Source organism: Symsagittifera roscoffensis, chromosome 10 (genome assembly GCF_963678635.1).
Source record: "Symsagittifera roscoffensis chromosome 10, txSymRosc1.1, whole genome shotgun sequence".
Classification (NCBI taxonomy): Eukaryota; Metazoa; Xenacoelomorpha; order Acoela; family Convolutidae; genus Symsagittifera; species Symsagittifera roscoffensis.
The window spans coordinates 27,854,622-27,872,337 of record NC_087071.1 but is presented as its reverse complement, the minus strand read 5'-3'; the positions used below and the strand labels follow the sequence as shown (position 1 = coordinate 27,872,337).

Genomic DNA, 17,716 nt, shown 5'->3' with positions numbered 1-17,716 from the left:
GAACTATGCTCAAAAAGAAAATAAGTAAAAAAATGTGACTAAAAAATGAATAACTCTTTTAGAAGTACATAACGCAAAGTGCACTTGAAGGTATTGCCTGCACTTCTGTCTCACTCAAACATTCATTTTTTGCAAAACTTTTAAACGAAATTTCTGAAACTTTGCAAAGAAATCGTTGTCTCAAAAATATCTTAAGCTTATCGTCTAGATAAAAACGCGATGAACTACAGTCAAGATGCAATTGAGGCAAAGCTCACATAGGTGCTGAAACATCCCGCACATCATTCTCTCTTGACAAAAAAAAACAAGCCAACAGACAGTTCGAAACGAGTCAATGAACGCAAGTGAACAGAAAAAAAACACTGTTTTTTTTTGAAAAAATCGCAACTTTCGAATTTCAGAGAAAAAAATAGACACCCTTAAAGCGCTCTGAATTTCTGGAACAATTTATGATTGGCACGTTTTTGATACAACCAAATTATTTTGAGAAAACTTGATCAATAAGTAATTTTTTTTATTTCGCTGGGATCCATTTGAAAGCTAAGATCCATCCCTATAATAAAAAGAGATCGCATATGAAATATCTTTTTTAATATTCAACTCATAGGGTCGACAATTTTCAAATTATCTAAAAAATTATGTAAAAAACGGTTGATTAAAAAATCGAAATTTGCTAGAGGAAAAATCCTGCTTTAATTAATATGCTCAGCAAAGATTGTAATTTAACGCCCACTGATATACTTATACTGCAAAAATCTGAAGTTACAGATATGCAACTAACTTTGGAAAAAAACGAACTATGACACAAGTTTTTGACTTCAAATTGAAGCTCTTCCAGCCGTGTTTTGGTCAGAGTTTTAGAAAAAACATATGTCACTCTTGGTTTTGCCAAACAACTTATTATTTTCGATTTTAAACAGACTGAAAAATGTTTTATTTAACTGCAACTTAAATTTTCATAATATTGCTGAGTTAGATTACGTATAGAATATTTCAAACGGGGAATGTGTGAGACATCGATTTTTGAGGAAGCCAATGAACTACTACTGTAGTATTGGAAATGCTACACTAATATAAAAAGCTCTTGTTTTAATTGTTTCCATAAGATCCGAGTGGACTTTTTTGTATTCTAAATTCGTTCACACCTCAAGATAAGAATGCCTTTTAACTTAGATTTTGATTCAGATTCCAACTGAACAACTTAACATAAAACTTTTAAAGTCAAAACCAAATACCTAACTTTTCGAATACTGAACGGTTTTTTTTATTCTTTCACTTTTATTAACCTTGGAAAAAGGCAAAGATTTTTGATAAATTTTAACGGATGATGGAGGGAACTGAGTATTTATCCATGACGCCAGTCAGGCGGAGTATGTCTATTGTTTTGCCTTTGAAAATAGATGAATCCCCCGCTGATCTGAATTTTAAAAAAACTAAAGCAGGTGGAAATATTGTGAGTTCCCCCAGTTAAACTAAATATTGATTTTTTAATATGAAAAAAAATCAACAAAATGCAAAGGTCAGTCTCCTGATCAAACGGAGGAAAAGAGATCAAAAGAGGACTGAAGTCTAATAGCAGGTGCAGGGAAAACCAAATTAAAATTGTTTCGGATGAGCCTGCCTGCATTTTTCAGCTACTCTAATTTCTTACGCTCAACCAGACGGCTAAAATATTTTCAATTTTCTTCTACTTCTTTTTTTAAATAAAACTTAAATTCTCTTATAGTAATATTCACTTTCAATAGAGTCACTCAAAACTTAAACAAGTTCAAGTAAAGAAATTTCTTAAGTTAAATTCAACGGACTGAAACCAAAACGAAGTGCAGCCACCCTAGCATCGGACAATACCTCAACCGACAGTGAGCTTTAGACAGTGTACCCTTTTCCGGCAAGAATTGGACAACAACTTCTTCCCACCTTCTCTCCGCTACTTTCCAACAAATATTGTAAGAAATAAAAGCGATAAGTTAATAAAATAAACATCCCCTTCTATTGTTAAAAGTTAACAAGAGATGAACAGTTGTGCATAATATTTAACCTTTTCTATTTAATCATCCTTTTTTTAGTTTATCTGTTTATATAACTATCAATTAAACTCTAGGATCAGATCGACTATGATCTATGATATAATTTAACCGAGACCTACAATGTTAGTTACTAATTAAAACAAAGGGATCTATCAATCGACACCAACTTTCTCTTAGTAAACTACACTCTTTCGACAATTTGTCTTAATCTTGAAGCTTCTTATTAGAAACATTACTTCAAAAAGCTTCGACGAAAGTATAAATTTTTTTTCACGAAAGTGTAATTGTTCAAAAGTTAAGAGCGAACAATTTACCTGGTTGTTGTGCAGGACGCGCAGAATGTGTTGACCATGGAGAGCATTGCAAAAGTTTGAATAAAGTTTAGTTTTCAAAGTTTTGCGATGCTCTTCATGGTCAACAAATTCTGCGCGTGCTGCACAACAACCAGGTAAATTGTTTATTCTAAACTTTTTTGTTTGGAAAGACGAAACTTTCTCTGAAGCGATTTTAGGAAAAATTGGAGGCAAAATAGTTGCAAAATCCCCTTTACATTGCAACATGATTGGTACATTTCTCATTTTGGCTAGCCGATCATATTTGTGCTCGTTAATTATAGTTGACATTCATGCAAGGCAACCTACGCTGTTTTCTAAAGTGTCGACCATGAGTTAAAATTATACAATTGGATGCGTTCACTATAAAATGTTTAAAATTTTGCACTAAAAATAGAAGTACCGGTCACTTATTATGTTTAATTAGAACGCACCCAAAATACAATAAGAACTATCGATAGTAGTGTAACTTGCAATTTTCAGGAAAAAACCAAATAGTAAATTTTTTTGCAAAAATAATTGGATTTTTTAATCAAAAATGGGTTAGAACAACTGAACTTATGACATTTGAAGCACCTTCTAAGAGCCTTAAATTGAAAAAAAAACAAGATTTCGTCTCCTTACTCCAATAATTGAGTCTCGTGATAGAAATGTCAGTTCACGTGAAGACAAACTAAACCCTATTTCCATTCTATTCCCAGCATTCAAGTAATATATTCATACCAACTTCCAGCAGGGGACAGAAAAGTCTGATTCCTACGCTAACAAACGACGCAGACAGTCGATATTATACCTCCAGACTACTTGTCAATAAATACGTCGACAGTTTTTTCAACCGAATCCTAAAACATTAGACAGACACAATGGTACAAAAAACTTCCTTAAAAAACATTGGTCAAAATTACTCTGTGAAAATCCAAAACGCCAAAAAAACATTACAATTGAATGTTCTATAAATTTATTTGAATTTGTGTAATAACTTTTGTTTAAAAAAAAATACTTTAAATGTTTTGTATCGCGCAATTTTGATCGAATTTGATTTTTCATGGGCGACTTCAGATAAGCAACGCAAATGGCCTAAAATCTCAAACATTTTTTCGAAAAGCTTCCGTCAAAAAAGTCCTGTTCTCGTCACTAATGCTCTCATAAAAATTCTTGTTCACGTCACTAAATTTAGGAATCGGCTTACTTTTTTAGTCTGCTTCAAACGATACTTTGTTTTTCGCTGCTTTTAGCCATAAGAAGAGAATTCTCAATAGAAAAAAAACTCCATAGCGGAAATACATGCTTTATATTGGTATAAAAAAACTGACTATTTTTGCGACCAGATTTTTTTTTACTTCAGTGCATACGCTAGCTCAGCCACAATAAGAAGTGTAACACAGCAAGACAGGCTTACCGTATTTGTATAGAGATAAAATATACAATTGCGGCTTCAAAAAAAAACAGTAAGACGCAGTTTAAAATGGTAATTTTTCATTCTACTAAAAATACCAGCTTGAGCTTGTTACATTGTGGTTGATTTTGGTAGCTAATTCATTATTTTACGTCAACATTATAACAGCCAATAAGAACAGAATACAACGAAGGTGTGCGTTCAGCTATCTCAAATATCAATATTACCAAAATTGACTTGTCAAATAACTTGGATTGAGTATTCTCCAAGCGGAAATCTCAACAAATTTGAACATATTTATACGAATTCCAACTTTTAGTTTACCCAGCCACGACTGTACATGGAACAGAACTTGGGGTTTCATATATAGTTTATAAGTTATTTTTACAGAAAAAGGCGTTTATATTTGACAAAAGTCTTACTAGACGGACAAATCCAAAAGGTCGAAAAACTTCAATGCTTTTAGAAATTTACCCAAAGTATTATACGAATTTAGTTCTAAATTAGGCCAAAATTATCAGTTTTTTATAGCAGTTTCTTAAATCTTTTATCTTTATCTTCACTGAAGCTACAGCTATCTAAAATATCCAAATTTAGTTGAGTTTTCAAAGATTACAGTAAGTTTATTTGCCAAAAAGTAAAATCGATTGCCTAAAAAGTCAAAGTTTATTCAAATTCCCATATTCATCTCATTCTTGAATATCGACAGTCGAAAGTCCAATTATTACGCAACTCAAAGACAACTTCTGCTTATCTCGTGAAAACGGCCCGAAAACCACCGCCCGCCAAACATAAACCTACAGCAACGACGCATATACCATTTCATTTCACCACCAAAATAGCCTTGCTTGGTGTTGTAACATTTCAGCTGTTATATTTGCTTTCGTTAGAATCATCGCGCGATATAAAAGTCAAAACCAAATTTCAGAACCACTCGTTTTCATTTAGTTTCTTTGTAAACTCGAAAATCAACCTTCTGAAATAAACAGAAGATTCTTCATTTAAATTTTCAAGATTGTCTGATAACATTTTATTTTTTACTCTTTTTCCACTATGGAGTGGACAAACATCACTTATAGGAACAGAATTGTCCAGAATTTGTCTGGAAATGTTCGGAGAGGGGAATTCGTGGCAGTCATGGGACCCAGCGGATCTGGAAAGACATACACGCTGGATATTTTGTCCGGACGCAGGACTGGTTAGTTAATTCTTCGTCTATGACGTAGTTTACTAAATTGTATTAGTTTGTCTTACGAAATTTAAGTTTATAAATCCAAAAATCCAAAAGCCCGACGACTAATAAGCTTTGTTCAACTTTCCGCAGACTGTAAGATCTAGCTTCCTTATTCTGAGTTAAATTTAGCTTCAACAAATGTAACATTTATCTCCCAAGGAACTTCAAATATTCCCGTTGAAACAAAATTAAAGCTAAGAATAGCCGCTGACCACTATGTTTCCGAGAATCAGCTTTGAAAGCAATGTATGTTTGTACAAAAACCCAAAAGGGTTCACAGTAAAAAAAAAAGATCAGAAATGCGAGATGAAATTTTGCGTAGATGGGTTTCAAATATGTTTCAGAAAATAACAACCTTACGAAAAAGATCCGACTTTTTCCTTCAGAAAGTTCCGCTTGGGAAACTATTTAGAAAGCCTCAAAACGAAAAAAGGCCATTAATGCAAAAAAACACAATTTAAATTAAGTCAAAAGTTGGATCAAAGTTTCATGTAATTAGGCTGTAAAACAATAGTATAAATTGGCCTTTTTAAAGCTCTGGTGAAAGGAACAGTGACGATAGATGGCAAACCAATCACAAGACAGAGTGTGAAGAGAATCTGCTTTGTACAACAAACAGACGCGTTCTTCGAGAACCTGACACTGTTACAGACTCTGAACTTCGCAGCTAATTTGAGACTGGGAAAGAGCATCAGCCAACGTCAGAAAGAAGCGCTGGTTCAAAAAGTGCTGCAGTTACTGAACCTTGAGGTACACTATTAATTAGTACATAAATTTGTGCGCGGAACACCAAATTCACCTTTGATTTCTGCGCAGAACACCATTTTCAAAACAAAACATGAGCTCAATAATGATACAAATACATTTACAGGAAAAATCACGCTATTTATCGCCACAAATTACAAAAATTTCCGTATAGTTTATTTTTTTATAGACATTTGAGTTTCATGTTTGGAAACTTGTCTGCAAAAATCGAATATAAAACTACTTCTGAAGTAAAATGCATCTAAAGTGGTTTTTATATTTCTTGTTTTAGGGATGCAGTCACATCCAGTGTGGAGACGGATATCAGTACGGATTATCAGGCGGAGAGAGGAAGCGTCTCAATATTGCCTGTGAAATACTCTGCAATCCTGAAATAATCCTTCTAGACGAACCCACTTCCGGTCTAGACGCTTCAGCTGCCAAAAAGCTGATCACATTCTTGCACGATTTTGCCGTGAACGAAAGCAAAATTGTAATTTGTTCAATCCATCAACCTTCGAGTTTCATTTTCCAAAGTTTCCATAAAATTCTGATCCTTCATGAGGGATCCCAGATGTTTTTCGGAAGTCCAGAAGACAGTATTAAATCCCTGGCAGCTCAAGGCTACGTGTGCCCTCCTCAATACAACCCAGCAGAGTACTTTTTGGATATTTTGAGCGATGATAAATTCAATATTGTACCGGATAACAGTAAAAGTAACACTTTACAAATGCCAAAATCAGAGAGCTTGGAAATTTGCGTGGATGTTACGTCATCGGAAACTGAGTCATGCCGTTCCGCAAGGTGAAAAAATTAAACAATTTGTATCTGAAACTTCAACCCTTTTTTGTCAAGGATCTAATCGACTAGATTTGTGTAGTTGAGCTGTATAAATACCAGAGCAAGAAAATACAATTTCTGATAAGATCCAATTTTTAGAACATTTTTAATAATTCGTATTTTAGCCTGACACACAAAACTTGGAGCAACCGTACCATTGAAAAAGACCCTCCTCTCCAACTGAGCCCCTTTTCAACTGCTGAAGAAAACCATAACTCGAACTCATCTGGTGAAAAGTCATCGGAAAAATCCCTGTTTGAACAGTCGCCAAGGGCATCCTACATGCAACAGATAACTACTCTTGGACGGAGGAGTTTTTCACACAGATGGAAACAAGTGATCAACCGATATTCGGCCATGGAATTCGCGGCAGTCACTCTTTTCATGTGCATAATTTGGTTCAAGGTCAGTGTACTAATTTTTCATTCACGTTATTATATTTGCGCAGACACCTTCAATTGGTTCAAGGGCAACAAAAAAGATTCGACGTATTCATTCCTACTTGAGTAACGGTAGCTTGAAGATGATAAACAAAACCAGTTCACACAAGTTATTGTTTCATTGAGACGCTTTAAATAGATTTTTGAAGCCATTTGCTAGTCAGTGAATGGAGAAATTGAATTCAAAAAAGACTGAATCTAATGACCGGCTTATTAGAAACCTTCTTTTAACATATCAAATGATTGAACTGAAACTCCGGGAGTGAAGCAGGAAATAAAAGAAAAACATCAAATAAACGCCGCCCGATGAAAATGGAAATATGATTATATTTTGAGTCACAAAGACTGCTTCAGCTACCATATAACTGGGACACAAGTTCCAAATAGTAGAAAATTTTCAACTTGGAAAGTTTATTTTCAATTCTGAACTTTTTTGAAATCATTCAGAAAAATATTTCGACTTTCAGAAAATTTTTGTGAATAGTTTCATTGAATAAGATATTCTGATGGCAAATATTAAAGTTCTGTCTTTCGGTTCTTCTGCGTTGATGAATTTAATTAAAAAGTTAAGTCACCTATTTATATATCGGGAATGAGAAACTCTATCCGGTTTTGTATTATCTTCATCAGTGAAAGGAAATAGAAGATAAGTTACATCAAATTACATCATTTTCTGATGCTAATCATAATCAGTTCAACTAATGAGATCGCAGCTGAGGAGAATAAGTTATCTGCCAAATGACACATCAAGTTCAAAGTTATCATTAATTTCCCTCTAGTCAAAAAAGAGTGGTAAGAATTGGAAAAACAACACAAAAGAAAGAGGAACATGACTTGGACAAAAAATTTTCAAAGGAAACTAATCAGCTATATTTTAAGCGATTTTTTCTACTTATGGGCGCCTTTATAGGAGCAGTTACGCAAAGACATGTACTCCTGTTGGCGATGTGTGATTTATTTAAACTTGATTGTTTGATTTTTTATCATATGCTGGCTGTAATTTGTCTTAAATGTATTTGTTGTTGTCTGCTGGAATGTTTAATTTAATTAAAACCCAATTTTCGCAGGTTGGAGATTCCGAAGAAGACGTCGAACGTCGCAAAGCCCAACTTTACTTCCTCACCCAATACTGGGCCTTCTACGCCCCATACAAAGTCATGTTCTCATTCCCTTCCGAACGCACTGTAGTGCGACGGGAACGCTCCTCGGGGTGGTACTCTCTGTCCGCTTACTACGTGGGCAAGTGTGTAGTGGAAGTGCCTATGATCAGTATCTACCCTGTATTGATGGTGTGTGTTGTGTACTGGGTGTCTGGAATGGTCAATGCCAGTAGCTTTGTGATGACTTTGACTATTATTGCCACTACTGTTGTCGAGTTTAACGCATTAGGTACAATGATATTCAAATGCCATTTGTCTTCAGAAACTTCTAATTTTTCTCTTTAATGGATGTAAAAAATCCAAAACAAGCCAGAAATTAAAAAAGCATGAGAGATTTTGACAACGTGGAACTGTTTTAAACTATACAATTCAATTTTAACTTTTTCCCAAATTTGACCGATGCAATGAAAAATGACAATATGCTTTTTTTGTTCAGGTGTGGCTATAGGGTGTACCACTATGAACTACCAGCACACCCTCACCATCTGTGCTGTGGTGCTCCTCATGATGCTCATGTTCGGGGGATTCTACAGTCGACAACTCCCATACGTATTCAGGTACCACGTCCAGTCTATCATCCATCAACCAATCAGAAGATGCGATTAACTCAGGGATTCACTTTTTTAACTAATCAGAAAATTTAAGAAACAATCATTACTTGCAACTAACTCAGCTAAAATGCTGATTTTTAATGGCTTTTTCATCAAATTGCGGTAAACCGGACACATTGATCAAAGTTAAAAACAAAAAAAAAATAGCTTGAAATCTCATAGAAAATTCACTAGATAATTTCAGATAATGTGACAATATATATTTGCATATATGAGTTTTAAAAGACAATCCCTTTGCTTTTTTGTCAAAAAATAGGTAGCATCATCTTCAGCTTTACTCACAGTGAACGGAATTTAATCTTGAAGTTTCAATGATCCATATGATTATATTTGTTAATGATAATAAATGGAAAGTGGGATTGAATTTTTTGATATTCCGAAGCCAAAATCTAGGAAGTCTATCTAATTCAAAATCATTAGCACGGTTAAACTAATATAATGCTTCATATTCTTTTTTACCATGTCAAAACTAACTATTTTTTTTATTCAGATGGACGAAGTACCTTTCCCTGTTTAACTTCACGTGGTACGCCCTTCTCAACACACACTTCGCATCACACACTTACTACCAGTAAGACAATTTCTGAAAATATAATTTAAGTTTTTTTTACAGGATATTTGACGCGCTAACTACAATATATCAAAATATATGATGCAAATGGACAAATTAAAAAAATGCAAAAAAAAACTATCGCTGTATTGAAACGTGAATATAAAAAACACCATTTAAAAAGGCGGAAAAGAAAAACTCAATTGATAAGTGGATATCAATTGGGAAAATTTAATTTAATTTATAAGAAAATGTTGGACGAGAGACGCGAATTCAAAGAGAAACACAAAAGATTTAAAAAATAGTTTGAGCTTGAAAAAAATTACGACCGAGTCTGATCAAATAATTTATTTAATTCGAGATCAATTTTTTCTGTTTGTTTCAGACCATGCGTCCAAGAGGTAAACAATTTGAGTACCAGCAATATCACAACGCCAATCTCAAAATCATGCTCAGAAGCGATAGACCCCGTTTCGATTCTCAGTGATGCCGGAGTGGATTTAAGTACAACTTCTTGCATAGCTGTGATGCTGGTTGCAACTTGCGTGTTTTATGTTTATGGATATTTGGCATTGAGACATTTAAACAAACCAAACAAAGAGAAAGGAACTTAATTTTTGTTATGTAGTGAATTTACCTCCTAATAATCATATCTATGTTTACCTATTTACTAAAAGGTATTTGAATTAATTTGTTATCACACCCACTATTTTACAGCTGAAAATTCGAGTTTGACAAGTTTGACAGAATGAATTTGAAGTTTTCACACCTACGAGATGACCATCATTTGAACAAATTTAGCCTTGAAAAGGAGACCTTCAAAATACATATTTGAAATGAATTCTGGAGTCAAACATCATGCAAAGAGCATTCAAGGTTATTAAATGCAAATAATGAGAGTTAAGGTCAAACCCTGGTTTGCTTATCATAGAAGCAATTGGAGACAGATACAATTTGACAGATAATAGTGACAGAAAATATCTTCGCATGTTCTACGTAAAATCTACTTTTGAACTAAAAAAGTGACTTTCACGAACCAGATTTTTTAACAAAAATTTCATCGAGTTACTTTGGGCTCAGGAAAAAAAGGGATTCAGTTTTTGTGTACACTTGTTGGAAAAACAACCGACTTGTTCGTGTTTGTTTGCGAACATATTTAGTCTTTCGAAAAGTAACTATATTGAGAAGCAGATCTCGAATAATAGAATTGCAAACATAAAATCAATACAATTTATAGGCCACTTTGACGCGTAAATTGCACTTTTTGAAGAACTACTGTCTAGCTTAAATGGTCTTGACAAAGAAAAACAATTTGATCGTTTCATTTATTTCGCCCTCTCGTGATCTCGTGATGGCAAAAAAAAAGTTTATCGAACCTGATTGATTGGAATCAAATACAGCGCTCAAGTATCAATAGAATACCGAGTCTAATTATTAATGCGGCGATGTTTAGTCCGAATGTAGTTTAGGCCGAATTAGTAAGAAGACTAAAATTAGATGACTCACCTGTGCGTACTCCTGTACAATCTGCGTCTCTCTCAACATGACCTTCTCTTCAGCTGCCACCAGCTGGATCACCTCTTCCACCGCCGCCTGGTCTTCCTAAACAACCACCAATGAAGTGTCATTCATATACATTTATAGTTACCAGATATAAAGAAAGCAAAAATTTCTCCAAATGAGCACTTTTTTTGCGACTTAGGTTATATTTTGCGACTACCGTGATATAACACCAAGATCCGCTTGTGTAATCAATGAACTGCCTCTCAGTTTTAAAAAATATTTCTTAAGTATACGAAAACAAACCATTCTCCTCGGAGTATCTATTTGATAAAATTTTTCCCTAGTGCAGAAACTCCTACGAAACTTACCATAAAAGAACTATGACACTTGGATGCCTAAAACCTTTTTGCACCTTGAGTACTAGAGTTAATGTCTTCTCCTCAAATCAGTTTTTTTTTCAGTATCAAAAAGTTAAGAGCCACCAAAAATTTTTGAGACACTTTATAAAAGTCGAAACATACAGGGCTTTGACCCGATAAGACCAGTTTTGTTGAACTTTTCGGTTCCATCATGTTTCATTTACATGCACAGAACTGAAGTAATTGCTGCATCCTAAACGGCACACACGTCTTTAAATAGCGCCCAAAAACTTGGTATTTTCTGATGTGATGTCAATGAATTGATGAATCAGTGAAACCAAATGGGGCGCACTAGATCAGTAACACAAAAATGCTTCATTCTTACATCATCAATTTAAACAAGACTACTCGTATATCAGGGCAAACCCCGAAACGTTTCAACTGCCCATTAATTGCTCTACAAGTGTTTACCAAAAAATTTTTTAGATAAAACTATAAATTTAGGAAGGTCAATGTCAAATAATCGGATCAGTTTTGTGAGCGGGATGATACTTCGGATTACGCATTCAGCATCATATATAAAGTCTTCAAATTTTTAAACGAGATGTCAAAGCGTATTTAGGATAGTGCGAAGCACACCTGCTTCGTAACGCGTAGATTCCAGATGCGATTCCCACTCGAAATTTTTCTTTCAAAAAATTATCTGAAAAAACCACCCCAAGCTTATTTTCTCACTTTCTTCGAAAATAGAAATAAAAAACATGACCCCATGACCCAAATTTAAAAACTAAAATTGTTTGCAAGATTATACTACAAATGAAAATATGTTTTTTTTTGTTCCGACCATTTGAAAAATGGGGAAGAACTTTGTATTCAGGTGTGTTTTAATTTTTTGTTCCGACCAATGAAAATGAGGAGGAACTTTGTATTCGGGTGTGTTTTAGATTTTTTCTCTTTTTTTCAACGCAAAATTAGGTACCACAAATAAGCAATGGACTGGGTTGACTGGTATATCAAATTGAAGACCTTTCAGTCGTGATTCGAATCACATTAAAAAATTCCCAAAATTTACTTCTAGTGTTGAGAAAAACAGGTTTGAAATTTTTTTGATTTTTCGTCTAGCTTCGAACAAGTGAACAAGCTTACATTAGCTTATTTATGCTTAACTTAAGCCTTAACTTAAACCTAGTCAAGGTGCTTAACTTAAGCCTTGAAAGTTTTTAGCGCCCCATTGGGTATGAAAAAGATCAAACTTTTCAGAAACAAAATTTGAAAAATTAAAAAAAATTTTGAAAAATTTTTTAACCATTTTTTTTTCGTTTTTCTAGTTATGTTTTTGGAAAAACTGTTTTATTTTCAAATTGCCTGTTTTACTATGTCTGTCAAATATGCATTAGTTTTAGTTTTTTGTTCAAATCCTTTTATCACACCACGTAGAAAAAACGACACTAACTTGAAAAAAAAAGAATTTTACGTATTTTTTAAGACTATGGTCTGAACATTCTGTGCTACTTGCACAGTAACCGCCTATCCTTGTTTTCATGTGTCTTCGATTGATAATTATTATGATTGCTTGTCATAGATCAGTTCTATAAACCTTTCAGTACGAACTTGATGTATTTCTTACGTCGTACGATTAAAAATCAGGAAGTAAAGCCACCTCCTAAGCATGCCCCCAAAGATTTCTGCTGCTATATAGAGCAAATTCTGTTGCTTTATAGAAAAATCTGCTTTTTCAGCTCTATAAAAATTTTCATTAATCATGCATTTATTTCAAAAAATACTGTTTTTATCGCTTTTCGAAAAAAACCAATTTGAAAACGAGCCAGAGCATTTTCAGGAAGCAAAAGAGTAGATTAGTAGAGTCGCGGATAGATTCATTTTTTTTGCGTTTTTGAGAAAATTAGAGGTAACATCTGGCACAAAAAATTCTTGTTGCGACTTGATTTGGAGAAAAACTTTGAATTCAATTGCACTTTTTCAACGCAAAACTACCACAAATGAAGATGTAGTCGAGTGACATTTCATAACGAAGCCTCTTCAGTGCTGAGTCGAGTTTCATTAAGAAATTCTAGACTTAACCCTAGAAGTGACAAAAAAACTAGATAGCGTTGCTTGATTTTTCGAGTCAGACAGTGTTGTCAGATATACAAAACTCAGTGTGTCGACGAAGAATGATGTAGTATAGTATTGAATTGTATTAAAAACCAAGTTCTCTGATTGATACAGTTATGTGAATCGAGTGAGAGTATTTTGTACCTTGAGAAGAGCGAGTGTCTTCTCTGTTTCGATTGTTTTCTCTTCGATCTCTGGACCCAAACTGACCAGTTGTTTCTGTAGAACAGCCACAGATGCATTGGCTTCAGACAATTTGTCAATTCCACTTTTTAGGCGGTCCCTATATAAATTTATTTGAAGATAATTTGGGAAGATTTTAAAATCTATTTCATTTTCGAAATCCTGTAGATATTCTGTTAAGGCTTCAAAATGTACGTGAGCGTGGAACTCATAGAATACTTTAAGATATTAATACCGAGGCGAAGCTGCATTTTGCAGTAAGAAACAAAAAAATATGGCAAAAATGAGATGTATAACTTAAAATGATAAAATTCGTAAACCTTTTTAATCAAATTTTAAAGTTCTAATAAGCTTCGAAAAATAAACTATAATCAAATACGGGATTTTAATCTCTGAGCTTTGAATCATAGCAAATACAAGCCGTTTTAAAAGGCGGATAAAAATTAGGTTCAAGTTGCGAACAAAGTCCATGCTAAATTGCGCACAAACGTTGAGCACTGATTAAGGCCAACTGGGTTGGAAAAAATTGCGTATTATCAAACAAGCATTTGCTTGTGTTAAACAATGAATAACGCAAGAACTGTTGGAAAAATTAAAAATACATTACAATTTTTAAGTGACGATTATATCGGAATAACCTGTTTTGCAGTATCTCGTTCAATTTTTCCACGTACAGATTGGAGTACAATTTCATTAGCTTCAGATACGAACTTGGAGTTACGTAATAATGACGTCGCAACTCAGCATAGAATCTCTGAGACATTGTTCGAACGGATTTGTAGATTTTCACGCAGCTATCAGCAAGCGCTTCCTTCAGAGCTTTTTGGCGACTCTCGCCTGTCAGAGGTCGAGCTACTTCTGAGGCGCCACCAACTTCTATGGAACCCAAAGTGACTGAATATTTTCTGGCACTTGAGGATTTACTCGACCTTTGGGATACCGGTCGTGAGGGCTTGTGGAACCCTGCCGACGTTTGATTGAAGTCAAGTTTAGTCAAAGACATTTGGGCCACAGTGAGCATGGCGTGATCGCTCCACTCATCGATCCAGTCAATGGTACAGCAGTTGACTATACTAGGGTGCATCCGGCATCTGTGGCGGAAACTGGACCCAGCTGGACTCAGGGCTAAGATGATGTGCAGGTTTGCTTTGACTCGCTGAAAAATACCAATTAATTTAAAATAAACTAAAAAAAACAGAAAGTAATTTTTATGCTTCCAACTTATTTTAAAGAATATTGAAAACTTGACAATAAATTTCCAGGTCTTCCATAGGTATATTGCATTTTGATTTCAAAAAAGTCTTCAAAAACTAAAATTTGATTAAATTTTGGTATCGATCCAAAAAGCTAACCAATTTATGATGTTGAGAGACAGCTTTCACTTCCAATTCAATTATTAATCTAATGTTGATGATTAGATTAAAGTTGATGATTTAATTTGAACTTTAAGTTGCTCATAAGTTGTTTTTTAAAAGGTTTCTTAAGTTATCATACGGTACATTATTTAAATGTAAGTTTTCACAGACATTTCAGAAGTTTCGAGGACTTTTTCAAAGTAATTTAACGGTAATTTTTAATAAATAATCATAATTTATTTGTTTTCAAGCTATGAGCACTATAAAAATGTATCAAAAATTATAGCGTAACAGTTGTAGAGCACCAGCTTTAGCGGATACTGAAGGCTATCCAGCCTTTTTTAAAATGCCATGAAAGAACTTTCTAAACCTTGAGAAACATTTGAAATTTTTATTTAAAACGACAAAAACCTCAAGGAAGAAATTGTAGAGTGCAGTGGCAGTGTCTGGCAGTTCTCTGTCCATGGCTATGTTCTTGATATCTATGCATATTCCATCTATCTCCTCCTTGTCGAAGAGCTCAGGCACTTCTCCACTGTTCAGAATAGAGTTGATGTCTTCCAAGAACTCCTCCTGGAATATATAATTAACATTAAACGACAATTTCTAATTTTATTTTTTCGTACTTACAAGCAAAAGAGAAATCCAAATCATAAGGCAAAGTTGTAACGTTTAATATCTGACCTTGATTAGATCCGAATCCGTTAAGAGAAACGCCACTCTTTTCCCATCCGATCCCCCACACATCTTGAAGATGCCCTTCAACTCCTCCCGGAACTCAGACACTCCGTAGTGCCTGGTAATGGTCAGCCTGTACAGCTCACACTGGGCTATCTTGGATGCTATCTGGACTGTCGTGGACTTCCCTGTTCCGTCCAGACCAACCAGGAGAAGATGGCCACCCTCTTGACGCAGCACGCGGGATACTCTGAATTAAAAACAAGCTGGTTACGGCACAGTAACTTCAACAGATACACATTCCATAAAGGACTAAAAATCATCATTATTACAATAGTCAACGACTCTTTAAAATGTAAAAAAGCACTGTAAATCCTTAGCACTGTTAGCAACTGATTAAAGTAAGATTTTTCTTTCAACTTCCCTGCTCGCTTTTTTATGGTTATTTTTTACTTTCCAGTTTTGCTTTTTTACAGTTCTTAAAGCGGGCGAAAAAATTTTCAGTCTGATGTTCTCTCTTTTGAATTTTTGCTTTTCAAAACTGAAGTTTAAAAAGTTATTACCTGCAAATATGGACGACACACTCCTGAAAGAAGCTCATGTCTTTGCCAGCCGCTCCTCCGCCCCCGCCTTGACCCCCTCCGAAACTGGTGCGAAGATGGAACTCCTCCAGAATGGCAGCTGGAATATACTTCATTTTAATGATCATCGAAAGCACCTAATGTTTTAGCTTAGAAGATTATGGCATTTGCTAATGTGCTATGATAGTCTATGACACAAGTGAGAAGGTTGCCTACAACGATGAAGCTATGCAGTGTTTGAACTGGGCATTAAGGTTACATTTTTTACTAACACACATTTATTGTGACTCTTCACTATAGTTGATTGCTTTAGGGGGGCTTTTGTCAAAGAGGTACCCATAGAGACCCCTACTTAACCAACGTCTCGTTTAGTTTAAGAACAATCATTCACATAAAATGAACACACCTATCTGAGCTGTGCTCTGCATGGGTCTGTACACTCTGTTGTTCGAGGGGGAGTTGAGGTCCAGGAAGTCCCCGTAGAGCAGGGGAGATTGGTCGAAATACTCCATGCTCATCTTGATCTAGAGAACACCGAAGTTATCAATTGGAAAGTTCAGTAACAAAGCACACATGAGTTTCTCTTTGACTTTACTTCAGGACTCGAAAACAAAACATAACTGGAGTCGAAAACTAATACTGACAAAACTTAAGCTTTAAACATGGTCCTTTTAACTTTTCCCCAACATCGTAGGACAACAGAAACAATAAGGGAGATATTTAATTTAAGATAAGAGTTAAAATGTGTCTGGCCTCCATAAAAAGAGACAAGACTGCTCGTATCAGGGCAAAGCCCTGAATGTTACGACTGGCTTTTAAGGTTTATGGATCAGCAGTAATAGCATAAAAAAATTTAATGAAATAAAATAAAATTAATTTTTTTTTCAAAAATTTGAAGTTTTTTTATGAAAATCATCCCCCCACACGCCATATAAAGTACAAAAGGATATATTTTGTTCCTTGCAACAAACAATTATGGCAAATAAGCTTCGTTTAACCAATTTGGAACGATTTATAAGACGGATTAAATCTCCGCTTGCGCGTTAATAGCGCGAATTATATCGCGCGTTAATTGTCCCAAATTGGTCAAAATGGCCAAAATGGCAAACTTTAAACCCTCATAACTTTACAAAAAATGATCACAGGTGAAATATCTTTTCAAATTTAAGCTCAGGATAACAATACCTTTTGAATGATATAAAAAAATTCCGTCAAAGATGGCTAGTTAAAAAGTCGAAATTTGTCTGAAGAAAAAAAAAACCCACCCCGAGCACAAATATTCCGTTACTTTCGTATCGAAAGTCGGAACAATAAGAATGTTATTTTGAGGAATTCATTTAGGATCAAACCTTGAAGTGGAGATGTAGTTCATCCGTGAGTATTTTGAAGAAGTGTTTCCTGTCTGCAGTGTCTGTGAGTCTGTCGTGGAACACTCTTGTGGCCTCGTGAGCAAGGAGACTGGCAGCTGACTCACGAGAGATCACTACTGTGTCGTCTGCTTGGAACAGACCTGTGATCACCTGAAGACGCAAACGGAAATATTGTTTATTTTCACTCATTCAGCCAAGAAAAACAGCGATTTATAAATAAATCAACGTTATAAATACA

At 34.8% G+C, this 17,716-nt stretch overlaps 2 protein-coding genes across 5 annotated transcripts in view; one reads left to right on the top strand and one right to left on the bottom strand.

The window, feature by feature from the left end:
- The window catches only part of LOC134855667 (dynein axonemal heavy chain 6-like), a 125,384-nt gene that overhangs the window by 34,009 nt on the left and 73,659 nt on the right, over positions 1-17,716 (bottom strand). For all 4 annotated transcript variants that reach the window (XM_063872235.1, XM_063872238.1, XM_063872237.1 and 1 more), the window contains 8 exons: positions 17,458-17,628; positions 16,515-16,632; positions 16,091-16,208; positions 15,534-15,777; positions 15,261-15,422; positions 14,133-14,650; positions 13,456-13,594; positions 10,841-10,936 (listed from right to left, as the gene is read on the bottom strand). In XM_063872235.1, the coding sequence (XP_063728305.1) occupies positions 10,841-10,936; positions 13,456-13,594; positions 14,133-14,650; positions 15,261-15,422; positions 15,534-15,777; positions 16,091-16,208; positions 16,515-16,632; positions 17,458-17,628 (1,566 nt within the window). The remainder of the gene's footprint in view (positions 1-10,840; positions 10,937-13,455; positions 13,595-14,132; positions 14,651-15,260; positions 15,423-15,533; positions 15,778-16,090; positions 16,209-16,514; positions 16,633-17,457; positions 17,629-17,716) is intronic.
- Positions 3,717-10,036, top strand: LOC134855668 (uncharacterized). Its single transcript, XM_063872239.1, has 8 exons — positions 3,717-4,953; positions 5,525-5,739; positions 6,026-6,537; positions 6,699-6,978; positions 8,081-8,402; positions 8,610-8,730; positions 9,275-9,355; positions 9,720-10,036. Exons 1-8 carry the CDS (start codon positions 4,809-4,811, stop codon positions 9,946-9,948), a joined length of 1,905 nt encoding a protein of 634 aa, XP_063728309.1. The 5' UTR covers positions 3,717-4,808; the 3' UTR covers positions 9,949-10,036.